We start from the raw sequence: 27771 nt of genomic DNA, 5'->3' as shown, positions 1-27771 counted from the left end.
TTTATATACAATGGAGCTGCTTTCCATTTTTATTTAGTATAGATAGATAGATAGATAGATAGATAGATAGATAGATAGATAGATAAAAATGCAGAAAGTTTTTGGTGAGGGTTAGGTTTAGGGGTAGGGTTAGGAGATCGATCTGGTCGATAGATCGATCTCCTAACCCTACCCCTAAACCTAACCCTCACCAAAAACTTTCTGCATTTTTATATTTTCAATAAAACATTGTTTAATACCCCCCACCACCACACACACACACACACACACACACACACACACACAAACAAATAAATAAATACATTCGTTTAAACATACAGCACTCTGTCACTCAAAGTAAACATCTTTGAGGCCCTCTTGAGGAATTACCCTGTAATTACATGTTCTGCCAAAGAAATTAGGCAGATACATGTACATTAGCACATACGCAGGTGAACGGGGCTTTTTTTCCCCTCTTTTATCCAGAAATCATTTTTACTTTGTTTTATACATTCATATCCACTCAGCAGTCCAAGGCACACATTATATTCAGCTGTTGTATTCTGCTGTGACAACACAAATCAGTTTATTCACATCATTATAGCACAAAAGTTCAGCCCCTCTTACAGATTACATTAAATCAGATTTATAGAGTGGAAATAAAGAGAAAAAAAGTATAATCAAAGCTATTCACAATAAAACGTACAAAACAGATGTTGCCTAAGATGTGTTAAACAATGCAAAACTACTTAATTTCTTAGTTTGTGCTTAAGTCCTCGTGTTAGTGCTATAGCTTCTAATTTTCAGTAATACCAACAGCTGTGTCTTCATGTTTAATATTTACTAATATTTAGGATAACACAAAAAATTTACTAACTAATTCAGCAATAACTGGAAATGCCAGATCAAACTGGAGTAGAGCATTTCTAATACATAAAGGGTCAAAACACATTGCATATAGCATCTAGTCCCTCAGTTGAAATTCAAATGTTGGTATCATTCATAAAAAAAAATAAACTAATAAATTCTATATAAAACAACACTTCAGTGACAAAAGCTCTGTTAAAAGACTGATGATTGGGATGGTGGACTTCACTTTTCATGCTGCCACAATGAGATAAAAACAGAAGTGGCACCTCAAACATAAAATACAATCAAAACAAAAGTAATAAGAAATGTATGTGATTAAGGTTTAGAAAAACACATTTATTCAGTCATTTTTTGGTCACCAACAACAGGTCAATGTGGGCTGTCAAATTTAACATCCTTATCATCATGTGTATATTTTTGTATTTATTCAAATTCTGTGCTGAAGATTAAAGCTGAATAAGTAGCTTTTTTTAGTGTTCAAACTCTTTCTACTATCCAAACTTAATTTGAAGAAGCAACTATAAGTAAGCCATTCATAGGATCGTTTTTAGGCCTTGTTTATTTTTTTAAGTAACAAATGCAGAAGTGATGTTATCTCTGAAAAGGTCTGATTCTAAGCTTTCAAATGAACCCTCATATGCTTGACTTATGTATATATTATCATTTTAAGTGTACCAAAAATGGGACCAAACATTTTACTTATTTTTGGACACACAATTTAAAACAAATATATGTTTATTAAAGTGGAATTTAAGTGGAAATGTGTTGAGCAATAGATACAGTTTGCTTAATTAAATGATCTCTCATTATTGAATAGTATCTGCACTGATGCTGTAACAACTGGATTTATGTCCAATGGAAGATAAATAAAAAAGAATAGATAGAGACCTGTTGACATGTCGCCACATTCACATATTCTCTCCGGGTCTAGGGGGGAAAAAAAACCTCAGCAATTAACACTGAGAATCAATTAAATTTTTATGTGTTATGGATCTCTTTAAAATGTAACAACCAGCATATTTACCGTATTTTATAGATCACTGTTCTTGACCACAGAAGGGCAGGTGAATTTATTACCAGAAGCAGGTAGCTGTTACATGCAAATAGGAAGATTAGTTTTAACAAAAAAAAAAAAAAAAAAAAAAAAAAGAAGTGGGGAATGCTAGCTCTGTTCCAATGGTATTGTATAAAGATAAAGGAGAACGGTCAATCCTGCAAGTTCATACCTTGATGTTACGTTCGAGTCCAACTGTATCTTTGTATGTTCTTTCCCCAGTAGCACAGCAATGTGACTAATGTACCACAGAAAAAAAATATGTTATACAATCACATGCATATACACATTGTAACGACTGTAGCTGGCAATGGCAATGACGATGACGATGAAACGAAGAACCCAAGTGCAGTTTAATAATCAAAGTGAAAACCAAAAATCCAAACTATAAAAATTTATAAAACATAACATAAACTTGAAACTTAAACATGAAGAACATGAACATGGTAGGCAAGGCTTAAACTAGACATGAACTTGAACAGTGCTACACAAACTAACATCAGTACTAGACAAGAAACAATGGCAAACATGAGGGCTTAAATACATGGACATGGGGAAACATATGCCAATAAACAAACAGAACTCTAAACAAGATAACAAGACAATAAACTAAAGCCAATGACAAACTAGAACTGATAACGTAATCAAACAATGAACCTACGAAAACAAGACACATGAACATGGAGGGAAACAGGAAAGTCACATGACATGGAAACAGGAACAAAACATGGCATGGAACATGAACAAACCTTTCAAAATAAAAGACATGAAAAACAGGAACCAACAGAATAAACATGACACACTTATTCTATCATGGTGGTGACTTTCCCTTGATATGTATTGATTTTATATTGAACGCACTCTGTTCAATATCAGTAAACACTGCACAAGTGATGAACACACCAACTGAACTATTGCAATATTATTCAGTTGTTGCATTTTACTATAGATTAAAATGAAAATGAAAAGTTGATTTACCTCAGTGTTTCTTTTGAGTCCATCCATATGTTCATATGCTCCTTCAACAGTAGCTGCACAGCCATGTGACTGTAATTTGGATACATAAATGAGAAATAGACTTTTTAATATTGATTGCAATTTTAAAAGGACTAATGTGAATGTTTGCTTTAAATATGTCAAATATATTTTCATGATTTAATTGAATTTGCATTGTTTCTTGGCTGTAGTGCAAAACAGTTCTTCTCATTAAATTAGTGCAATACTTATGCTGAATGACACCCCTCTACCCCCATCTAAGGGGCGGCTCCCGACGCCCCAACACATGAAAAAACACACATAAAATGAGACTAAAGTCCAGAGTTCTGTAGGGAGCTGGGGGGGTGGAGCCATGAAAGGCTCGAGGGGCAGAGCCAATGGGGCAGAGGACCAAGGTGGAATAGGGGGCCTGGTACGTGGAGCAGAGGCAAGCCTGGAACGTGGAGCAGAGGCGGGCCTGGAACATGGAGCAGAGGCAGGCCTGGACCATGGAGCAGAGGCGGGCCTGGACCGTGGAGCAGAGGCGGGTATGGACCATGGAGCAGAGGCGGGCCTAAGACATGGCATGGAGCAGACTGTGGTTCGGCTGTGACATGGCATGGAGTAGTCTGGGGCCTGACTGTGACATGGCACGGAGCAGGCTGAGTCTCGGCTGTGACGTGGCAAGGAGCTGGCTGAGGCATAGCTGCCGCGATCTGGCACGGAGCTGGCTGAGGCATAACTGCCACGACCTGGCACGGAGCAGGTTGAGGCATGGCAGCTGCGACGTGGCACGGAGCTGACTCTGGCTTGGCTGCCGCGACGTGGCACGGAGCTGACTCTGGCTTGGCTGCCACGACACGGAGCTGACTCTGGCTTGGCTGCCGCGATGTGACACGGAGCTGACTCTGGCTTGGCTGCCGCGACGTGACACGGAGCTGACTCTGGCTTGGCTGCCACGACGTGACACGGAGCTGACTCTGGCTTGGCTGCCGCGACGTGGCACGGAGCTGACTCTGGCTTGGCTGCCGCGACGTGGCACGGAGCTGACCCTGGCTTGGCTGCCGCGACGTGGCACGGAGCTGACTCTGGCTTGGCTGCCGCGATGTGGCATGGAGCTGACCATGGCTTGGCTACCGCGATGTGGCATGGAGCTGACTCTGGCTTGGCTGCCACGACATGGCACGGAGCTTACTCTGGCTTGGCTGCCACGATGTGGCCTGGAGCTTACTCTGGCTTGGCTGCCATGACGTGGGGCAAGGTCGTGGAAGGTGGAGCCATGGATAACTGGAAAATGACCTCTGTGGTCGTGTACATGGGCAGAGACTTGGAGATGGTCCCTGTGGTCGTGAAAATGGATAGATTCTCGGGAGCGACCTCTGTGGTCGTGGGCATTGGTAGAGTCTCGTGAGCGACCACTGTGGTCGTGGGTGTTGGTAGAGTCTCGGGAGTGACCTCTGTGGTCGCAGACATGGACTGAGACTCAGAGACGAAATCCCTTCTCCTCCTCCTCCACCTCCGTGAGGACGAAGTTGGCGGTGCAGGCTCTGGGACAGACGAGGCTGGCAATGTTGGCTCTGGCTCGGCGGCAGCCATGACATGAGACTCTGGCTCTGGCTCTGACAAAGATGCAAGAGCCGAACCGCTGGATCCATAATGGGCGGTCTAGTATTCTGTAACGATTGTAGCTGGCAATGACAATGACAAAGACGATGACGATGAAATGAAGAACCCAAGTGCAGTTTAATAATCAATGTGAAAACCAAAAACCCAAACTGTAAACATGAACAAAACATAACATGAACATGGTAGGCAAGGCTTAAACTAGACATGAACTTGACAGTGCTACACAAACTAACATCAATACTAGACGAGACAATGGCAAACATTAGGGCTTAAATACATGGACATGGGGAAACATATGCCAATAAACAAACAGAACTGATAAAGTAATCAAACAATGAACCTATGAAAACAAGACACATGAACATGGAGGGAAACAGGAAGGTCACATGACAATGAAACAGGAACAAAACATCGCATGGAACATAAACAAACCTTTCAAAATAAAAGACATGAAAAACAGGAACCAACAGAATAAACATGACACACGTATTCTATCATGGTGGTGATTTTCCCTTGATATGTATTGATTTTATATTGAACACACTCTGTTCAATATCAGTAAACACTGTACAAGTGATGAACACACCAACTGAACTATTGCAATATTATTCAGTTGTTGCATTTTACTATAGATTAAAATGCAAAGGGGAAAGTTGATTTACCTCAGTGTTTCTTTTGAGTCCATCCATATGTTCATATGCTCCTTCAACAGTAGCTGCACAGCCATGTGACTGTAATTTGACATTGGATACAGAAATGGGAAATAGACTTTTCAATATTGACTGCAATTTTAAAAGGACCAATGTGAATGTTTTCTTTAAATATGTCAAATATATTTTCATGATTTAATTGAATTTGCAATGTTTCTTGGCTGTAGTGCAAAACAGTTCTTCTCATTAAATTAGTGCAGTACTTATGCTGCACTAATTGAAGATTGAAGAGGAACAATGCGGGTTTCGTCCTGGCCGTGGAACGACGGACCAGATCTTTACTCTCGCAAGGATCCTGGAGGGGGCCTGGGAGTATGCCCATCCGGTCTACATGTGTTTTGTGGATCTGGAGAAGGCGTATGACCGGGTCCCCGGAGAGACTGTGGGAGGTGCTGCTGGAGTATGCGGGTGGGGGGTCCCTTCTTAGGGCGATCCAATCCCTGTACATCCAAAGCGAGGGCTGTGTCCGGTCCTCGGCACAAAGTCGAGTTCATTCCATGTGGGGTTGGTCTCCGCCAAGGCTGCGCTTTGTCACCAATCCTGTTTGTGATATTCATGGACAGGATATCGAGGCGTAGTCGGGGTGGGGAAGGTGTGCGGTTCGGTGGGCTGGGGATCTCATCGCTGCTTTTTGCAGATGATGTTGTCTTCATGTCATCATCGGTCCGTGACCTTCAGCTCTCACTGGATCAGCTTGGCAGTCGAGTGTGAAGCAGCTGGGATGAGGATTAGCACCTCTAAATCTGAGGCCATGGTTCTCAGCAGGAAACCGATGGAGTGCGTACTCCAGGTAGGGAATGAGGTTTTGCCCCAAGTGAAGGAGTTCAAGTACCTCGGGGTCTTGTTCACGAGTGAGGGGACAATGGAGCGGGAGGTTGGCCGGAGAGTCGGGGCAGCAGGGGCGGTATTGCACTCGCTCTATCGCACCGTTGTCACGAAAAGAGAGCTGAGCCGAAAGGCAAAGCTCTCGATCTACCGGTCAATTTTTGTTCCTACCCTCACCTATGGTCATGAAGGTTGGGTCATGACCGAAAAAACTAGGTCGCGAGTACAAGCGGCCGAAATGGGCTTCCTCAGAAGGGTGGCGGGCTTCTCCCTTAGAGATAGGGTGAGCAGCTCAGTCATCCGTGAGGAGCTCGGAGTAGAGCCGCTGCTCCTTTGCGTTGAAAGGAGTCAGTTAAGGTGGTTTGGGCATCTGGTAAGGATGCCCCCTGGCCGCCTCCCTAGGGAGGTGTTTCAGGCACGTCCAGCTGGGAGGAGGCCTCAGGGAAGACCCAGGAGTAGGTGGAGAGATTACATCTCCACACTGGCCTGGGAACGCCTCGGGGTCGCCCAGTCAGAGCTGGTTAATGTGGCTCGGGATAGGGAAGTTTGGGGCCCCCTGCTGGAGCAGCTGCCCCCGCGACCCGACTTCGGATAAGCGGTTGAAGATGGATGGATGGATGGACTTATGCTGACTGACATTTCCCCCCCTCTAAGGGGCAGCTCATGACGCCCCAACACATGAAAAAACACACATAAAAATTGACTAAATTCCAGAGTTCTGTAGGGAGCTGGGGGGTGGGTGGGTGGAGCCATGAGAATCTCGAGGGGCAGAGCCAATGGGGCTGAGGTCCAAGGTGGAATAGGGGGCCTGGTCCGTGGAGCAGAGGTAAGCCTAGAACGTGGAGCAGAGGCGGGCCTGGAACGTGGAGCAGAGGCGGCCCTAAGACATGGCATGGAGCAGACTGTGGTTCGGCTGTGATATGGCATGGAGGAGTCTGGGGCTCGGCTGTGACGTGGCACAGAGCAGACTCTGGCTTAGCTGCCGCGACGTGGCATGGAGCTGACTCTGGCTTGGCTGCCGCGACGTGGCACGGAGCTGACTCTGGCTTGGCTGCCGCGACGTGGCACGGAGCTGACTCTGGCTTGGCTGCCGCGACGTGGCACAGAGCTGACTCTGGCTTGGCTGCCGCGACGTGGCACGGAGCTGACTCTGGCTTGGCTGCCGCGACGTGGCACGGAGCTGACTCTGGCTTGGCTGCCATGACGTGTGGCAAGGTCGTGGAAGGTGGAGCCATGGATAACTGGAAAACGACCTCTGTGGTCGTGTACATGGGCAGAGACTTGGAGATGGTCCCTGTGGTCGTGAACATGGGTAGAGTCTCGGAAGCGACCTCTGTGGTCGTGGGCATTGGTAGAGTCTCGTGGGCGACCACTGTGGTCGTGGGCATTGGTAGAGTCTCGGACTGAGACTCAGAGATGAAATCCCTTCTCCTCCTCCTCCACCTCCGTGAGGACGAAGTTGGCGGTGCAGGCTCTGGGACAGACGAGGCTGGCAATATTGGCTCTGGCTCGGCGGCAGCCATGACATGAGACTCTGGCTCTGACAAAGATGCAAGAGCGGAACCACTGGATCCATAACGGGCGGTCTAGTATTCTGTAATGATTGTAGCTGGCAATGGCAATGACAAAGACGATGACGATGAAATGAAGAACCCAAGTGCAGTTTAATAATCAATGTGAAAACCAAAAACCCAAACTATAAACATGAAAAAACATAACATGAACATGAACATGGTAGGCAAGGCTTAAACTAGACATGAACTTGAACAGTGCTACACAAACTAACATCAATACTAGACAAGAGACAATGGCAAACATGAGGGCTTAAATACATGGACATGGGGAAACATATGCCAATAAACAAACAGAACTCTAAACAAGATAACAAGACAATAAACTAAAGCCAATGACAAACTAGAACTGATAAAGTAATCAAACAATGAACCTACGAAAACAAGACACATGAACATGGAGGGAAACAGGAAGGTCACATGACATGGAAACAGGAACAAAACATGGCATGGAACATGAACAAACCTTTCAAAGTAAAAGACATTTAAAAGCATTTTACTATAGATTAAAATGAAAAGTAAAAGTTGATTTACCTCAGTGTTTCTTTTGAGTCCATCCATATGTTCATATGCTCCTTCAACAGTAGCTGCACAGCCATGTGACTGTAATTTGACATTGGATACAGAAATGGGAAATAGACTTTTCAATATTGACTGCAATTTTAAAAGGACCAATGTGAATGTTTTCTTTAAATATGTCAACTATATTTTCATGATTTAATTGAATTTGCAATGTTTCTTGGCTGTAGTGCAAAACAGTTCTTCTCATTAAATTAGTGCAATACTTATGCTGAATCATTGTGTCATCATTAAAATAAACAATGATGCAATGCTTCTGAACTTACATGTGACGATCGTTTCCTATTCATAATTACGTAGTGACTTTCCCCCGCTGCTTGATTTGTAGATTTTAAGCGTCCTAAAATAATTCAATAAATGGGTTTCATTTCACATCTTTTATAACCAAGAAATACACAGACCAGATTAGGATCACAGAATTAAACAACTTACTTTCTCTGTATAATTTGAATAGTTTAAATGCTCCATAAATTATCATGAGCAGGACGACTTCTATTATCACAGGCAACAGAAATAAAATGGCAGTCCTAAAATGAAGAATAGAGCCAAAAATTCAGCCTCTGAATAATGGCCTGAGTACTTCAAATGTTCTGCGTCAGCTACCCATATACAAAAGTGAGTTACCTCGTCCGAATGCTGTTTGTTACTATTGTGGGTGGTGTTGTGGTAGATAGAGTTGATCGAGTATTTTTCTGTTTTAAAGTAATATGAACAGGCATCTGTAGGTCCCCAACTGAGCACCAGTACCATCCTGTGTTCTCCTTCTTCAGGTTGCTCATGGTAACAATAATGTATTCCTGATCATTTCTGATCAAAACAGAGGCTCCATTCAAGGTTCCATATTTCTCTTCCATGCAGTGCTCTCCCAACTTACACCATTGTATATTACCTTGCGTAGACCCACGATGAGAGAATCTGATGGTAACAGTACCATCCTCAAAACTTTGATTGTCCAGTTGAAGTCTTGGAGGGCCTGGAAATTGCATCGAAAATGTCAAATAGCCTCTCATTTAAAAATTATAATGTCACAAGTAATAGTAATAAAAAAGTCTTACATAATTTTAACAGCATCTTTATCTCTATTTAAGTATCTAGTTGCAAACAATGTTAAAACTTGCTTGCTTCTATTTGTTAAAATTAGTAAATGCATTAGGTATTGAAAACTGACAATGAACAAATTGTTTTTACAGCATTTATTACTCTTGGTTAATGTACATTTATGAAAATATATTAACTAATGTTAACGTGCTACTTTAAGTTTAAAAATATATTTGAATAAGTTGAAATCAACAGTAATCAATGAGCTAAAACTTTACAGTCAGGTTGTTTTCGTTAACATTAGTTATAGGAATGTTCCGGTTTCAATAATAACTAGTATTGTAAAGCTAAATTGACAGCATTTGTGGCATAATGTTGATTACCACAAAAATGAATTTAGACTCGTTCCACCTTTTCTTTAAAAAAGGAAAAAATGTTGGTTACAGTGTTTTTGAGGGGTTAAACACAGAAATGTGAAGCTTATATTTTTACAAAAGCACATGCATTCATTCTTCTGTTAAAACTTGTGTATTATTTGAGCTGTAAATTTGTTTAAATATACATTTTTACAGTTGTTTTAGGGTTTGTTGTCATTACATCGTCATGGAAATGAAGTTGTAAAATTGGCTATAACTTTACACAGAAAAGGTTTGGTATTGCTTTTATCACACCAAAATCATGTTTACACACATATCCTTTATGTCTTGTGGTTATACTTTTTTAAAAAGTGAGTATTTTAACATTAAAAAATTGGCCCCCATTCACTTCCTTTGTAAAGGCCCTCTTTTTTTGTTTTTTTTTTTAATAAAAGGAGGAATGAGTCGAAATACATATTTGTGGTAATCAACATTATGCCACAAATGCTTTTGATTGAGCTTAACTTGTATGGAACCCAGACTATTCAATCACTCCATTAGTTAACTTGAACTAACAATGAACCATTCTTTTTCAGCACTTACTAATCTTGGCTGATGCTAATTTTAACATACACTATAATACATTATTAAGATTAGAAGTTGTATGTTACATTAGTTAATACATTATGAACTAACACGAACTAACAATAAACAATTGTATTTTATTTAAATAATTTATTGTTCATCGTTAGTTAATGAAGTTAATAGTTGTGAGTTAATTAACTGAATGCATTTATTAATGTTAACAAATACAACCTTAATGAAATGTTAACAACAATATAAATAAGTGTTGTAAAATTATTGTTCATTGTCAGTTCTTGTTAAAAAATGTAGTTCCCTATCGAGAGGTCTCTCCTATTGCGTAAGTAGCTTACGCTATGGGAAAACTCAGTTTCTCGAGAAATATTGAAGTCTTTATGTAAAACGCATTGCAGCTGCACAGCAGACAGCGATGAGCGAGGCAGCTCGGTCATTGGCTGTGCCACGGCAACTGCTCGAACCAATGACTGGGCGACTCTGAACGCGCGACCAATGGGCGCGCACCTCGCGTTTGCGCTCTCAGAGCCTGCCGAAATTAGCATAGGCAGGCTATATAATGGGCACCCCGTCATGCGAGTTCCTTTAGATTTAATCTCCTTCAGCGAAGACCTTCTCTTCGCTGGATCCTCCGGATTGTTGGAGTCTTTCGGCGGCGTTGACAAGCTTACAGCGGGACTGCTAAGAGGACGCCGGCGCCTTCAGCCGCCTTCGAAGCCTTCTGCTACGCCATCTGGCGCGCATCGCATATCCTTTACTGCAAGCGCTCGCCCCCGCGATGCTTTTAAAAGTAAAAGAGTGATTTTCCAAGGCGTTGTTTCAAATGCCTTCAGCCTGCGCCTCGTGCAGAGGCCCTCTTCACGACGGAGATCGGCACATCATCTGCACTCGCTGCCTGGGTCTGGACCACGCAGAAGCTGCACTCATTCAGGGCGGATGCCCCGAATGCAACTCCTTGGGCCTCGCCGAGCTGCGCACTCGCTTTGCCATTTTCACTGCAAACGAGCTGGCTTCCACCGTGCTGCCACCTCCGTTCGAGCCGCGCAAGAAAAAGCGCCGCTCACAGAGGTTGCCAGAGCACGCCGACTTCGGTGACGTCACGCCGGCTCAGTCCCTGCGTACATCACCGCTACCAGAAATCTCCCCGCCGCCAGTCCACTTCACGAGAGCGGACCTGCACCCCTCCAACAAAGCGGTGGGTCTCATCTCGTTCGGCACATCAGGGGACGACGATGGAAAGGATGACAGCCTCTCTCTTGACGCTGCATCCGACGACTGGCCGGGCTTGTTCGACCCCGCGCCATTGACATCAGCGGACACGCAGCGGGCACCAGCATGGACTCGGAAATCGTCCGTATCCTGTCAAAAGCCGTGGAAGACCTCGGGCTCGACTGGTCTTCCCTGGAAGAACCCGCCCGCAGCCGGCTGGACGAGTGGTTCCTGCAGGGGCGCCGGCAGGCCCCCCGACAGAGACCCTCTCCTTTCTTCCCTGAGGTCCACGACGAGCTCACAAAGTCGTGGAAAGCCCCGCACTCTGCTCGCCTAAAGCCTTCTTTTTCTTCCTCGCTCTCCTCAGTGGACGGCGTGAGAGAAAGAGGCTACGAGGCAACTCCGCCCCTCGAGGAGACCATGGCCAACCATCTATGCCCACCCTCCACCGCTGGATGGAAGGCCAGAGCTTCTCACCCCTCGAAGCCCTGCAGAACCACCTCAGCTCTCACCGGTCGCGCATACGCCGCCGCCGGCCAAGCTGCGTCAGCGCTGCATTCGATGCCCGTCCTACAAGTTTTTCAGGCCAAACTTCTCCGCACCATGGACGAGTCTGGACCTGAACCCGATTCAATTCAATTCAATTCAATTTTATTTGTATAGCGCCTTTCACAACACACATCGTTTCAAAGCAGCTTCACAGAACATCAGCATTAACAGACGACAAAAACTGCAACGTCCAAAGTCGATTAATCATCATTGTGTAATTTAGACAAAATTTGATTTTAATGGTTTAAAAATAATTAAATGATAATTATATTAACTCTTTCCCTTCCAAACACGGAATTTTCCGGGTTTTATGAAAAAGCTTCCGCCAAACACGGAATTTTCCTGGTATCCGTGTTTTAGGTGGAATACTGTAAGAAAGACCCGCATGCATGTTTTGAAAGAGTACGCAACTCTTTGATCAAAGAAACAGACTGCGATCGCCTTAAACGTAAGTGGAGTTTTGAGAATGTAGCTCAAAATGTAGATAGAAATGCCTTTTTCTCAGCTTTTTGTCCGAAATGTTGTTTTTGACAAAGCCTACCTTTAATGCCTTAATGGCATTAAAAATAACAAATGAAGATAAAATAAAATAGTTTTTTATTTGCCTAAAAGCAGAGGCTCAGATCTTTATTTTGATATATAGCATCTTCATATATTCATGGAATTAAATATTTTATGGGCCATTAAAATTTTGCTAAAATCGTCAAAAACCCTGGCGGTGGCTGGCAACTTTTTTTTTTAAAACGCTGGCGGGAAAGAGTTAATAACCCCAGTGAGCAAGCCGTAGGCTGACTGTGGCAAGGAACACAAAACTCCATAAGATGTAGATTAATGGAGAAAAATAACCTTGGGAGAAACCAGACTCACTGTGGGGGCCAGTTCCCTCTGGCTAACATTATGAATGTAATGTAAATATTAATTATGTATAGGTAAAATCATGTTTTAAAATCATTAAACTAAGTGTTAAGGTGTCAGTGAGTAAAAATCGATTGTGTTTGAACTGTTAGATTAATGACCAAAGTCTTTGAAGTCCATCTAGATTAATTGTAGAGGTTCACATAGATGCAAGTGTCCCTGTCAATTGGCCGACGTAAGGCTTTTGTGGGCAATAGTTAGTCTATGCATTCCATTTCACGATCGTAGTCCATCAATCGACCGCATTTAGTCATCATCATTCAGCGACATGTAGCAGTGGAGTCCAACATGAAGCAGGAATGGTGCTGGATCCAGCCGGTTCTGGTGACCTCAGGATAGGAGTCCCGAGGTTGAGACAGGGAAACAAATAAAAAGATGTAAGCGTAGATGCCATTCAATTTATTGCAGAGTTTGAGATCATGCTCAATGTTTCTAGTTCCGGCAGACTCAACTAAAGCAGCCTAAGTGTGGGATAAATTAGGTGTATGCCTGGCTAAATAGATGAGTCTTTAGTCTAGACTTAAACTGAGAGAGTGTGTCTGCATCTCGAACAGTGTTTGGGAGATTATTCCATAGTTTAGGAGCCAAATATGAAAAGGATCTTCCTCCTTTTGTGGATTTTGATATTCTAGGAACTATTAATAGGCCAGAATTTTGCGATCTTAATGAACGTGTTGGAATATAGCGTGTTAGAAGATCACTTAAGTACTGCGGAGCTAGACCATTCAAAGCTTTGTACGTAGATAACAGAATTTTAAAATCAATACTGAAATTTAACAGGTAGCCAATGTAGCGATGATAAAATGGGGCTAATATGATCATATTTCTTGGTTCTCGCCAGCACTCTGGCTGCTGCATTTTGAACCAATTGAAGTTTATTTATTGATCTTGCTGGACATCCTCCCAGTAATGCATTACAATAATCTAGTCTTGAGGTCATGAACGCATGAATTAGTTTTTCGGCATCAGCAACCGAGAGCATGTGCCTTAATTTAGCAATATTTCTTAGGTGGAAGAATGCTGTTCTACAAACATTTGTAATTTGATTTTCAAAGGACAGATTTGTATCAAATATAACACCTAAGTTCTTTGCTGTTGAAGATGATGTAACGGTACATCCATCTAGAGTCAAATTATATTTTAGTGGCTTATTTTTAGAGCTTTTTGGTCCAATAATTAGAACCTCTGTTTTGTCAGAATTGAGTAGAAGGAAATTTCTGGCCATCCAATCTTTTATTTCATTGATACACTCTGTTAATTTTGATAATTGTGAAATCTCATCAGGTTTTGAAGAAATATAAAGTTGTGTATCATCAGCATAGCAGTGGAAACTTATTCCACGATTCCTGATAATATCTCCCAGGGGAAGCATATACATGGAGAAAAGCAGAGGCCCTAAAACTGATCCCTGTGGCACTCCATATTTTACTTTTGTTTGGTTTGACAATTCCTCATTTACATAGACAAAGTGGTAACGGTCTGCTAAATATGACCTAAACCATGCTAATGCCACTCCACAAATTCCAACATAATTCTCCAGCCTATTCAAGAGAATGTCGTGATCTATCGTGTCGAATGCAGCACTAAGATCTAAAAGCACTAGAAGAGAAATGCTGCCGCGATCAGATGATAAGAGCAAGTCATTTGTAACTCTGATAAGTGCAGTCTCTGTACTGTGATGAGGCCTAAATCCAGATTGAAATTCTTCATATATACTATTTTTCTGTAGAAATGAACATATTTGGGAGGATACTACCCTTTCTAGTATTTTTGACATAAACGGGAGATTTGAAATCGGTCTATAATTAGCAAGTTCTCCAGAATCAAGTTGTGGCTTCTTAATTAGCGGTTTGATAATTGCCATTTTAAAGTTTCTTGGGACATGTCCTAAGCATAGCGAGGAGTTAATGATATTAAGAAGAGGTTCTGATATTACAGGAGATACCTCTTTTAAGAGCTTAGTTGGTATTGGATCTAACAAACAAGTTGTGGCTTTTGATGTTTCGATACGTTTTGTTAGCTCTTCATGACCTATGATAGCGAAGGATTGAAGATGCACATGAGGGAAATTAGTCGACTCTGATTTCTGAGGTGCTATGACAGATGATTGCATAATTCCAATTTTATTTCTGATTATTTCAATTTTATCTGTAAAGAAATTCATGAAGTCATTACTCTTGAGGTGTGACGTAATATCTGGTTCGGTTGAGGCTTTATTCCTAACCAATTTAGCCACAGTACTGAATAAACATCTAGGATTGTTGTGGTTATTTTCTATGAGTTTACTAAAATATGCTGACCTGGCAGCTTTTAGTGCGTGTTTGTAGCTACAGACACTATCCTTCCATGCACCCTGAAATACTTCTAATTTTGTATTTTTCCACATGCGCTCCATTTTCCGAGCTGCTCTCTTGAGAGCATGAGTGTGATCATTGTACCATGGTGCAGGGCTTATTTTTTTATTTTTTTAATCGAAGTGGGGCGACAACATCAAGGGTGCTAGAGAAGACTGCATTTAAATTTTTTGTTATTTCATCAAGTTCTTCTGGGCTTTGCGGTTTATTGAGTATATGAGATAGATCTGGAAGAGTATTAGTGAAGCTATCTTTAGTGGTCGAAAGAATAGTTCTACCTAAACGATAGCGTGGTGTAGATTGAGTAACAGTAGCTGATCGCAGCATACAAGAGACGAGGCAATGATCCGAGATGTCATCGCTCTGCTGCAGAATTTCTATATTATCAACATCAACTCCATATGAAAGAATTAAATCTAGCGTATGATTATGGCGATGAGTTGGTCCTGTTACATTTTGTCTGACTCCGAGAGAGTTGAGAATATCGATAAATGCTAATCCCAATGTATCATTTTCATTATCTATGTGAATGTTGAAGTCACCAACAATTAAGGCTCTATCTACAGTAACTACAAGATCTGATAGAAAATTTGAAAATTCACTAAGGAAATCTGAATAAGGCCCGGGTGATCTATACACTGTAGCAAGGGTAAAGGATGACAGAGATTTTTTATTTATATTTGTATTTGACGGTGTCACATTAAGCATTATTAGTTCAAAAGACTTACATTTATATCCTGTCCTCTGAGTAACACCAAAAACTTCACTGTAAATTGTAGCAACACCTCCTCCTCGGCCCTTCAGACGAGGCTCATGTTTATAACAATAACCTGGGGGAGTAGATTCATTTAAACTAATATATTCATCCGGTTTAAGCCAGGTTTCAGTCAAACAGAGCGCATCCAATCTATGATCTGTAATCATTTCATTGACAATTAGTGCTTTGGTAGCAAGAGATCTAATGTTTAGTAGCCCTATTTTTATATGATGTTTATTTTTAATTTGTTTGTTTTGTTCAAGTTTGACCTTAATCAAATTTTTTCTAAATGATTTAGTGAGGGTATTGTGTTTGGTAGTTCGGGGAACAGACACAGTCTCTATGAGATATCTAGGTGATACTGTCTCTATGTGTTGTAGTTTATGTGACCTGTGTGACGTCTCATGGCAGCTAGCAGACGTTCGGATTAACCAGTTTGTCTGCTTCCTGACCTGGGCCCCAGTTAGTCAATTAATATTATTAAGTCTATGAGCCAAATTACTAGAGAGGAGAGCGGCACCTTCCCTGGAGGGATGGAGTCCGTCTCTCTTTAGCAGGTCAGGTCTACCCCAAAAACTTTTCCAATTGAGCACCTCGGTGCTTTCGAGGCTTTCAAGGACCTGCGCAGCGCTACGGACGTAGCCCTGCGAGCCACAAAGGCCACCGCCCAATCCATCGGCCGGGCCATGGCTAATTTGACCGTCCTTGAGCGCCATCTGTGGCTAACGCTAACGGAGATGAAGCACGCGGATAAGGCACCATTTCTTGACGCGCCTGTCACTCCAAGCGGCCTGTTTGGACCGGCGGTGAGAGAATTCACTGAGCGCTTCACTGAGGCTCGGAAGGATTCGCAAGCTATGCATCACTTCCTGCCCAAGCGCTCCAGCTCATCTCAGAAACCGCCCCAGCAGCAGCAGCGAGCCAGGGCAGAGCCGCCCATCTCCCAGCCGAAGAGCAGACCTGAAAAGGACGCTCGACGCCACTCGCGTTCTGCTGGCCGAAGAAAGCCGCACGAGCAACGAGGTCCTCGGCCCAGAATCACTCGGAACACGGAGCCTCATAAGTCTTCCTAGCAACAGGAAGAAAAAGAGAGAGTACGTGTCTCGCAAAAGCCGGACCGCTCTCTCAAACATCTAAAACATTACCCATTCCCCTTACAGGCGGCTGGAAATGTCTATACAGCAGTCAATGGGCCAGTCATAAAACTCGCTCACCTGCAATCAAACGCCATTTTTACGGCGACACACAGAAATCACGAAAAGAGTCATTTTCTGCCTGTGTCACTAAGGGTTCACATGTCAACACTAAAGTGCGCATTCCCACATATCAATACTGTCCAAACAGTGCCAAATACCTCCCCAGTTCAGGCTGGATGTCCCAAAAATGTAGATCGTGTGCCTATTGTCATGTATGCACCACTACACACAAGCACTGTTCCCACAGTTATAAACACTTCCCCAGTAAAAACGGGAAATACTATAAGTGTAGCACACGTGCCTGCTGTACTGCACGCACCCCTACACACAGATACCCATACAGTTTCAAACAGCTCTCTATTTCATGCCGCAAGCATCACAGATGCAATGCGCGAGCAAAGAAACTAAATGCGGAAAGCTTTATGAATGTGGCGCACGTGCCTATTATGATGTATGCAGCCCCACCCCAAAACACTGTTCATACAGTTGCAAGCATCTCTCCGACTCATGCTGTGAGCATCTCGGAGATAGCGCGCGTGCCTGTACTCTCACACGCACCCCTGCACTCGGCACTCAATACGGCTGCTCAGCGTGCACCTGTGCCTCTGAGAGCCATAGACTCTGTGTTAGCACAAAGCGATTTGCCGGTGGGGCCCATACGTCACTGCGACGCCCCCAGCCAGCATTCAGCCCATATCTGTGCGAGCAGAAGCCTGGGAAAAAATCCCCGACATGCCGAAATGGGTTTTGAACATAATAAAACACGGATACTCACTTCAGTTCGCTCGCAGACCACCCCGCTTTTCAGCGGTGGTCGAGACGAAAGTGAGAAAAGATGTGTCACATGTTCTACGCACCGAGGTGCTCAAACTGATAGAGAAGGGCTATAGAAACTGTTCCTCCCTCTTTGAGCGAGGCGGGTTTTACAGCCGCTATTTTCTCGTCCGAAAAGGACGGTGGCCTTCGCCCCATCCTGGATCTCAGACATCTGAACAAAGCTTTAATGATTCGCTCGTTCAGAATGTTAACAACCAAACATATCCTCGCGCAAGTTAGCCCCGGGGATTGGTTTCTATCAGTGGATTTGAAAGACGCTTACATTCACATTCCGATAGCGCCTCATCACAGGCCCTTTCTGAGATTCGCTTTCGAGGGACAGTCATACCAGTACACAGTACTACCATTCGGCCTATCATTGGCCCCCCGTACATTCACGAAATGTATGGACGCGGCACTTTCCCCCCTGAAACAGCGGGGAGTGCGAATACTGAATTACCTCGACGATTGGCTAATCATAACACAATCAGATGACCAGTTAATGACGCACAGATCTTGGATTATCAGCCATCTAGAATGCCTGGGTCTGAGAATCAATTTTGCAAAGAGCGTGCTATCCCCCAGCCAGAATATCTCTTTTCTGGGAATAGTGCTAGACTCAGTGCAGATGACAGCACGCCTCTCATCAGAGCGCGCGCTCTCTATTCGACGCCTTGCAACATCGTTCAGAATGGGCGCGCATGCCCCCGTCAAACGATTTCAAAGAATGCTCGGTCTCATGGCCTCGGCATCAGCTGTACTCCAGCTAGGATTGTTGCACATGCATCCTCTCCAGCGCTGGCTCAAGAGCCGTGTCCCCACTCACGCGTGGCGCTCGGGCCACTTTTTGATCAGAGCGAATCACGGCTGTATAAAAGCCCTGACACCCTGGAAAGCCATCAACTGGTATCAAACCGGCGTGAGTCTGGGCGTGAGTACGCGGAGAAAAATGATCATGACAGATGCCTCCAAAATAGGATGGGGGGCCCTTTACGAGGGCAGGCCTGTCTCCGGGTTTTGGTCAAACCCGGAAAAGCGCCTACACATAAACTGTCTGGAAATGAAAGCGGTCGCCTTGGCTCTCAGAGCCCTGCTTCCGTACCTAAAAAACGAACATGTCCGAACGGACAACATGATGGTAGTTTCGAAAATAAATCGCCAAGGTGGACTCAGGTCGAGCTCCCCTGCACTCTATGGCCAGGGAGCTCATTCTATGGTCACAACAGCAGCTGCGCTCGCTAAGGGCAGCGCACGTGCCAGGTGTCCTAAACCAAGGAGTGGACATGCTATCCAGAGACAAGGTTCTCCCAGGAGAATGGTCTCTCCACCCTCTGATGGTTCAGTGGTTATGGCAAACCTTTGGCGAGGCAGAGGTCGACCTCTTCGCCTCCAAGGAAAACACGCACTGCCCTCTCTTCTTCTCAAAAAGCACGGACGCGCTCGCCCAAGTTTGGCCGAGCCGCCCCTTGTATGCTTTTCCCCCGATCGCGATGCTACCTCAGGTCATCAGTCGGATCAGGGAGGTGAAATGTGCAGTGCTCCTGGTAGCCCCACTCTGGAAAAACCAGACGTGGTTTCCAGAACTGATACAGATGATGCAATCTGCCCCATGGCCGATTCTGCTGAGGCAAGACCTCCTCGGACAGGCCAGCGGGATGATTCTTCATACCCGCCCCGATCTGTGGGCCCTCCATGCATGGCCCCTCAACGGGTTCCCGAGAACCTCCCCAGTGGAGTTTTGAGAACCATTACTGAGGCGCGAGCGCCCTCTACGAGGTGCTTGTATGCCCGAAAGTGGAAAGTGTTCAGTGACTGGTGTGATACCAAGAGTTTGAACCCCAAAACATGCGAGATACCAAGTGTACTCGCCTTTTTGCAGGAGCTGCTGGAGGTGGGCCGCACACCCTCCACGCTCAAAGTCTATGTGGCTGCCATAGCGGCGTCACACAATCCTGATAAAGGACATTCATTAGGGAAAAAACGATCTGATCGTTCGTTTCCTAAGAGGCGCTAGGAGGATGAACTGGGACCTGGCCACGGTCCTGGACGCACTCAAGGGTGCCCCATTCAAACCTCTGCGAACCGTGCACCTTAAGCAGCTCTCGCTCAAAACCGCGCTCTTGCTGGCGCTCGCTTCAGTTAAAAGAGTGGGCGACCTGCACGCGCTGTCATCAAGCGCTGCTTGCCTGGAATTTGGACCTAACGACTGCAGAGTTGTCCTTAGGCCAAAGCACGGGTATATTCCTAAAGTGCTCTCTACACCCTTCAGAGCACAGGTGATATCTCTGGCAGCCTATCGTCCCCAGCAGACTAAAGCGACGCAAATTTACTCTGCCCGGTCAGGGCGCTCAGAGTATATTTGGAACGTTCTGCCCTGTTCAGGCAGACGGAACAATTATTCGTATGCTTTGGCGGCCGAACTAAGGGTCTCGCTGTCTCAAAGCAAAGAATATCAGCTGGATAGTGGATGCTATAGGCTGGCTTATGAAGCCAAGGGCCTTCAATGCCCCTTAGGAATCAGAGCTCACTCTACGAGGAGCATGGCCTCCTCGTGGGCGTGGTCGAGTGGGATACCCATTGAAGATATTTGTGCGGCGGCAGGCTGGGCCTCGCTCGACATTTATCAGGTTTTATAACCTACAGGTCCCCTCATTGCATTCCAACATTCTATCAGCCTGACTATAGAATGGAATAGAGTGTGTGTATGCTGGACATCACCTCCTCCCTTATAAGGTCCATCTCTGACCGACTTAGAGGATTTATTATGCGTACCAGTACATAAAAAGCTCAGTACATAAGATGTGTGCTTGTGTTTGTACAAAGAGCGCCCCGCCTTGGCAAGGACGCTCTGTAATATCCCTGTATATAGCTCGCCGTTGGCCGGCTCGGGGAATAATCACTTTGCTTTAAAGCTCAGGCACCTGCCTCTGGTTTTATAGAGCGAAGTCAGCATGCACGGCGTTTTACATGGTGTTCCCATAGCGTAAGCTACTTACGCAATAGGAGAGACCTCTCGATAGGGAACGACTCGGTTACTAACGTAACTTCGGTTCCCTGAGAGGAGGGAATGAGTATTGCGTAAGCTGCCGTGCTTGTGCTTGGTCAGTTCGCTTCAGTCGATTGAACCTAAAGGAACTCACATGATGGGGTGCCCATTATATAGCCTGCCTATGCTAATTTTGGCAGGCTCTGAGCGCGCGAACGCGAGGCGCACGCCCATTGGTCCGATTGGTTCGAGCAGTTGCCGCGGCACAGCCAATGACCGAGCTGCCTCGCTCATCGCTGTCTGCTGTGCAGCTGCAATGCGTTTTACATAAAGACGTCAATATTTCTCGAGAAACGGAGTTTTCCCATAGCGTAAGCTACTTACGCAATACTCGTTCCCTCCTCTCAGGGAACCGAGGTTACATTAGTAACCGAGTCGTTATCTAATGTTAAAGGAATTTTCCATGTTCAATATAAGCTCAATCAACAGCATTTGTCAAATCAAACAAAAGTTAAGTACGGAGTGCCAAAAGGATCAGTTTTAGGGCCTCTGCTTTTCTCTGTATACATGCTTCCCCTGGGAGAAATTATTAGGAATCATGGAATACGTTTCCATTGTTATGCCAATGATACCCAACTTTATATTTGTTCTAAACCCAACGAAATTTCCCAATTCTCCAACAATTTGCAGTTTATCAGTGAAATCAAAGCTGGAATGGCCAGAAATTTCCTTCTACTCAATTTCAGCAAAACAGAGGTACTAATTATTGGACCAAAAACCTCCAAAAAATAAGCCACTAAAATGGAATTTGGATGTAGTGTTACGTCATCTTCTACAGCGAAGAAGTTAGGTGTTATATTTGATACCAATCTGTCCTTTTTAAAATCAAATTTCCAATGTTCGTACAACAGCACTCTTCCACCTGGCAAAGTTATAACACATGCTGTCTCGGTTACTGACATAACCTCTGTTCCCTGATGGAAGGAACGAGATGTTGTGTCGATGAAGTGACACTAGGGATCAGAGATGATTCGCGCTCCCACCAAGGAGTTAGTAACACCAAGGAGACCACGCCCCACCCAGAAAGAGGGGGGCTTTAAAGTGGATATTCAACACACGGTCTTACCGAGTACCTCTCAGGTCGGAAGCACAACATGTGGAAGGGTCCCGAGGTAGATCCTACCCAAGGGGGGAGGAGTTATTAGAAGACACGGTGACCGGAGGCAGAAGAGCCTCTGGGAAGAGAGATGCGGTTTACCAACAGGGAAACCTTTTGCGGAAAATATATTACACATGGTTATCAACGGGATAACCATCTACCTCAGTACAGGACTAGTTGACACACGTACTGGGCTGGCAGTAATCATCTCCAAAGACTCACCAGCCACTGGGCTAAGGAAGAAGAACATCCAGGGTTAACACTTTTTTGTGAACATGACTGGGAAAGGAGCGCACGTCTTCACCTCAAGGGAGGGGAAAGGCAATGTGCACAAGCAGTACACCCAGCCAGCTGTCCCAAACTTACCTGTTTGTGTCACCTGATTACACATGGGATGAAGCTGGCTCAACCCTGAGGTTGTAAAACCTTGCAAAGGTGTTACGTTTTGCCAATCCCGCTGCTCTATAGATGTCTGCTAAAAAGGCGCTGTTGGTCAAAGCCCAAGAGGCTGCTACGCCCCTGGTAGAATGGTCATGCAGCCCAGGAGGGGGTGGCATCAAGGGCCCAGTGAGCTATCCTCTGTTTGGAGACAGCGCTTCCCTTCTGCTGCCCACCAAAGAAGACAAAGAGCTGCTCAGAGGGGCAGTGCTTGCAGATTCACCACCTGATCCCTGAACGGAGTTGTGGGAACCTTGAGCACATAGCCCGGTTGGGGTCTCAAGACGACGTGAGAGTAATCCAGACCAAAATTCGCTGACAGAGAACACCTGCAGGTCCCCTACCCTCTTGAAGCGCCGTCAGGAGGGCAGTCTTCAAAGAGAGTGCCTTTAACTCAGCTGACTCTAGGGGCTCAAATGGAGCTCCCCATAGGCCCCGAAGGACCACGGAGAGGTCCCACGAGGGAACGAGGTGCAGCCTGGGGGGGTTTAACTGAGGATCAAGTCGTGCTTCCCCAAATACTTCGTCCACTGCATCATGATGTGCCAATATAGCGGCCACATACACCTTCAAGATGGAGGGGGACAGCCGCCTCTCCAACCTCTCCTGCAGGAAGGTAAGAACTGATCTGACTGCGCATCTCTGGGGGACTTTGTTTTGGGAAGAATCACATCAGGTCACCATACAGGCGCCTCGTTGAGGGGGCCCTGGCCTGAGTAATCATGTCTAACACTGCAGGTGTACCGTGGGGAGCCTTGGTCAGGGCATAACAGAGCGGGCAGTGGGAGGATTCCTGGGAAGCAAACAGGTCTACCTGTGCTTGACCGAATCGACTCCAGATCAGCTGGACCACTTGAGGGTGGAGTCTCCCCTGAGTACCACCTGCCACGACAGCACATCCGCTGTACTGTTGAGTTGGCCCGTGATGTGAGTGGCTCGCAATGACTTGAGTCGCTGCTGACTCCAGAGGAGGAAACGTCTAGCGAGTTGCGACTTTCGACAGGAGTCTAAACCACCTTGGCGGTTGATGTACGCGATCGTTGCTGTGTTATCTGTCCAGACCAACACATGCTTGGCCTGGATCAATAGCAAAAGCCTTGCAGGGCAAGTAATACCACCAGCAACTCGAGGCAGTTGAAGTGTAAATTCTGGCACGGGCCAGTCCATGGACCAGCAGCTGCGTACCTGTTGCACACGGTGCCCCAGCCATGCTTGGAGGCATCCGTCGAAACCATGACGTGCCTGGAGACCTGACCTAGGGGAATTCCTGCTGAAGCGGACTCATATGTTTGAACCAGAGCGGCGTGAGTGCCACTGAGAATGCCATATTTCCCAGGAGCCTATGAAAAGATTTCAGTGGGACCAACGTGTTTTGCCTGAATGTTCGCAGGCAATTCTGCACTGACTGCTCTTTTGTGAGGCACGCCTTCATTGAGACTGAGTCCATAAACCAATCTTTATGGCGGGCGCTCGCTAAAATGCACCTTTGCGTCAGCATCTTGAACGGGAGTCTGTGCAAAGCCCGATTTAGAACTCGCAGGTCCAAGATTGTCTGCAACCTTTTTTGGATATGATGAAGCAGGGGCTGTAAAACCCTTTCTTCATCTTGGCTGGAGGGACTGGCTCAATTGTGTCCTTCTGTAGAAGGGCGGCGATCTCCGCATGCAAGGCAGCAGCGTTCTCACCTTTCACCATCGTGAAGTGAATGCTGTTGAACCTGTGCGGTGGTGATCTGAATCACATAGCCGAGTCGGACAGTCCTGGTCAGCCACCATAATGGGCTTGGGAGCATGACCAAGGGAACAATCATGTCAGACGTACTGGCATGCGGGGCCTCGCGATGGTGCAGAACCTGAGATGCCACTTGTGGCTGTGCTGAGTCCAGGGACATCAAAGCATTTACCTGGCTCCTTGTGACCACTCCTGGAACAGCCTGGGATGGGAGAGAAAGATTCTCATCCTAGTAACCCATGGAGGCAACTACATCAGGGATTGATTTGTACCACAGCTGGGTGTGCAGGGACAGGGGACCAGCATTCGGTGCGACAAACCTACCAAAAAGAAATGGTTAAGCCAGGTGTGTCGCTCTGCGGGCACAAGTGCACCATGACCTCTTGATCCACCTGAGGAATCGCCGCATGTCCCCTTGCCGCCTCACCATCGAGGGTAGGGAGAGCGGAGGAGTTCGATGGAGAAGCTCCCTTTGAAGTCTCCAGATCGCCCCAGTGCTAACCGATTCTGCCTCATTCTCATAGGGAGAAGGACCGAGCCAAGGAGCTGCTGGGGTGGCATTCCCTCTTACGAAGGAAAGCTGCGACCACAACTTAGCCATGGTCATATTCTCACAATAAGGACATGAACCATTCAAGTACGCAGTCTCCATTTGGGAAGCACCCAGACACATGAGACAGGGATCGTGGCCATCAGAAGCTGAGAGATAACGGCCGCAACCAGCAATAACACACAAACAAAAGGCATCTTGAAAAAGATGCTTTTGTGAGTGTCACTCTTTTAGTAGGGAAATATGATCTTTTTTGGAGAATAAACTGAAAAATCAGCTCTTTTACTGTTGAAGCGCACAGGGGAGATTATCTACACAACACCAGTATGAAAGGGGAAGAACCGCTGTAATGAGCCATAGAATCCAACATCTTGTAAGAGTGAGAGATGAAAATGTAGTTTCAGCTCAGTGTAATACAACCGCTTGGCTCTTGAATGAGTGGCTGCATTTTCCCTCCGTTTATACACGTATGTCCGGGGGAGTGGCATGCAAATTCCACTCGGCAATTTTCATTGGCTTTATCTCAAAAGATCAGAGATGAATGGCACTCCCAAGAGTGACCCCTAGTGTCACTTCATCAACACAACTTCGAGTGAGTGACAGAAGGGGAACCTCTGTTGCTGATGCTGAAAAACTAATTTATGCATTCATGACCTCAAGACTATATTATTATAATTCATTACTGGGAGACTGTCCAGCAAGTTCAGTAAATAAACTTCAATTGTTTAAAAATGCAGCTGCCAGAGTGCTGACTAGAACCAAGAAATATGATCATATTAGTCAAATTTTATCATTGTTACATTGACTACATGTTACATTTCGTATTAATTTTAATATTCTGTAAACTACATATGAAACTTTGAATTGTCTAGCCCCACAGTACTTAAGTGACAATCTGACACTCTATATTCCTTCATGTTTATTACGATCACAAAAATCTGGCTTGTTAATAGTCCCTAGAATATCAAAATGCACAATAGGAGGTAGATCCTTTTCCTATTTGTCTCCTAAACAATGGAATAGTCTCCCTAATACTGTTCGGGATGCAGACACATTCACTCAGTTTAAGTCCAGACTAAAGACTAATTTAGCAATACTGTATATACACTTAATTTATCCATTAACTTACAATTAAGCTTATTTAGTCAGGTCTGCAAGAAACAGAAACATCTATCATGATCTATAACTCTGCATAAAATGTAATGACATCTACGCTAATATTATTCTATTTGTTTTCATGTCTCAACCTCGTGATTCATAGCCAGAGCCAGCCAGATCCAGCTCCATTCCTGTTTGGTATCGGACTCCACTGCTATGTGTGGAGGTGAGGGCATGGTCAAGTGCCCGTCTGGGGAGAGGGAAAGCCGTAAGGTCATCCACCTGAGATGAATTGTGTCTAATTACCATTTCCATGGTCACAGTAAGAGTCGGGGGAGATAAAAGATGGCCCAGTCCATCAAAAGGGAGAAAGAGCCCAACTGAGAAGCTGTTTGTGTGTTAAAATTGAAGCTTCACCGTGGTGCTTTAAGCGAACATGTTTATTTTCTGTTAATAAAAAGTGACATTACTGAGTTGGAATCGCCGTGTCCTGCTTCCTCCTTTTGACCCAAATACGAACATCTGTTACACTGATGCTCAAACCCTGGATAAGGAGGAAACTATGCTGCTAAGGAGTTTTCTTTGCCACTGGAGAAAGTGTTCCGATCCCTCGCCAGCATCCACCAGGCTCGACACCAAGCCCTCATGGATCTGTGTGCGGAGCAGCAACAACGTTTCAAGGTGTTTCTTCGAGTCCAAGAAGAGGACCAACGGGCATTGTGGAGCTTGGTACCCCATGGGAGGGCGCACGCCACGACCCTGGCAGCAGCGAACCCCCATGTGACGCTGGCGAATATAGGGGCGCAGGATGACCCGGAGGCCTTTCCTGAACTTTTAGAGCCAAAGCTATGGAATAGCTCAAGCTATGGAATGGCCACAGGCACAATGGGCAGTCCATCTCCTACCGCTGCTGACCAGTGAGGCCAAACTCACAGCCCAACAACTCCTGGTTGACCACCTTCTTAGGTTCCCTGAGCTGAAGAAAGCCATCCTGCAGCGGGTTGGCTGCAGTCCAGAAGAGTGCCACCAGCAGTTCCGATCCGTTATGTTGAGCAAAGTCAGGCGCACGTTTCCCTTCGCCCAGTGCCCTGGCCTCAGGGGTGTAGTAACCATCCTGTCTCTCTCTCTGCCAGATTTGTGATTTCATGAACGAAGATGCTAGGAATTGGGATAAGTGGCTCAAACCCCTGTTATTTGCAGTGCAAGAAGTCCCGCAAACCTCAACAGGGCTTTTCCAGTTTTGAATTGTTATATGGGAATAAGCCCATGGTGTCTTTGGGAGGAGCGACCTTCACAAAGTAAAAATTAAAATCAGTACATTTTTGACCTGAGAGCAAAACTCCACACACTTGGTCGACTATAACTGGAGAATATGTTACAGGCTCAAGAATTTGTTACTGCCTGTATAACAGGGAATCTATGCTATGGGAATTTGCATAGGGAGATAAAGAACTTGTATTACTGCCCATATCAAGCTATAAATTACTCGCAAAGTGGCAAGGGCCCTTTGAGGTCACACAGCGATTTGGTGAAGTCGATTATGAGGAAGTGCCTTTGGATAGAGGCAGGGGTCGTCAAATTTACCACCTCAACCTACTAAAACCATGGAGAGAGGCGGTCCAGGTATCCTTGGCAAAGGTAGTTCTGGAGAGGGAGGAGCTTGACACGGAGGTGAGTCTAAAAGCCAATATGTTCACCCTGGTCCCTTGCGGAGACCACCTCTCGCTATCACAACATATGGAGGTTGCCAGTTTGCAAAATAATTTCTCTGACGTGTTCTCGCATCTATCCGGCTGCATTAATCTCATAAAATACCACATCCAGACAACCCCA

At 45.2% G+C, this 27771-nt stretch overlaps 1 protein-coding gene across 7 annotated transcripts in view; it reads right to left on the bottom strand.

The window, feature by feature from the left end:
• Positions 1-426: 426 nt before the first annotated feature.
• Positions 427-27771, bottom strand: part of si:ch1073-59l16.1 (polymeric immunoglobulin receptor) — a 30909-nt gene continuing 3564 nt past the window's right edge. Inside the window, exons 3-11 of one of the 7 annotated variants that reach the window (XM_052113422.1) lie at positions 8814-9162; positions 8622-8716; positions 8456-8529; positions 8145-8213; positions 5167-5235; positions 2882-2950; positions 2076-2141; positions 1874-1939; positions 427-1776 (exon numbers count right to left, since the gene is read on the bottom strand). In XM_052113422.1, the coding sequence (XP_051969382.1) occupies positions 1880-1939; positions 2076-2141; positions 2882-2950; positions 5167-5235; positions 8145-8213; positions 8456-8529; positions 8622-8716; positions 8814-9162 (851 nt within the window). In that variant the 3' untranslated portion in view covers positions 427-1776; positions 1874-1879. The remainder of the gene's footprint in view (positions 1777-1873; positions 1940-2075; positions 2142-2881; positions 2951-5166; positions 5236-8144; positions 8214-8455; positions 8530-8621; positions 8717-8813; positions 9163-27771) is intronic. The other 6 variants (XM_052113425.1, XM_052113424.1, XM_052113423.1 and 3 more) reach the window with 6 other exon arrangements.

This window comes from Xyrauchen texanus, chromosome 41 (assembly GCF_025860055.1).
Source record: "Xyrauchen texanus isolate HMW12.3.18 chromosome 41, RBS_HiC_50CHRs, whole genome shotgun sequence".
Classification (NCBI taxonomy): domain Eukaryota; kingdom Metazoa; phylum Chordata; class Actinopteri; order Cypriniformes; family Catostomidae; genus Xyrauchen; species Xyrauchen texanus.
Note: the sequence above shows the minus strand (reverse complement) of the source record. Positions and strands in the feature narration are given on the sequence as shown.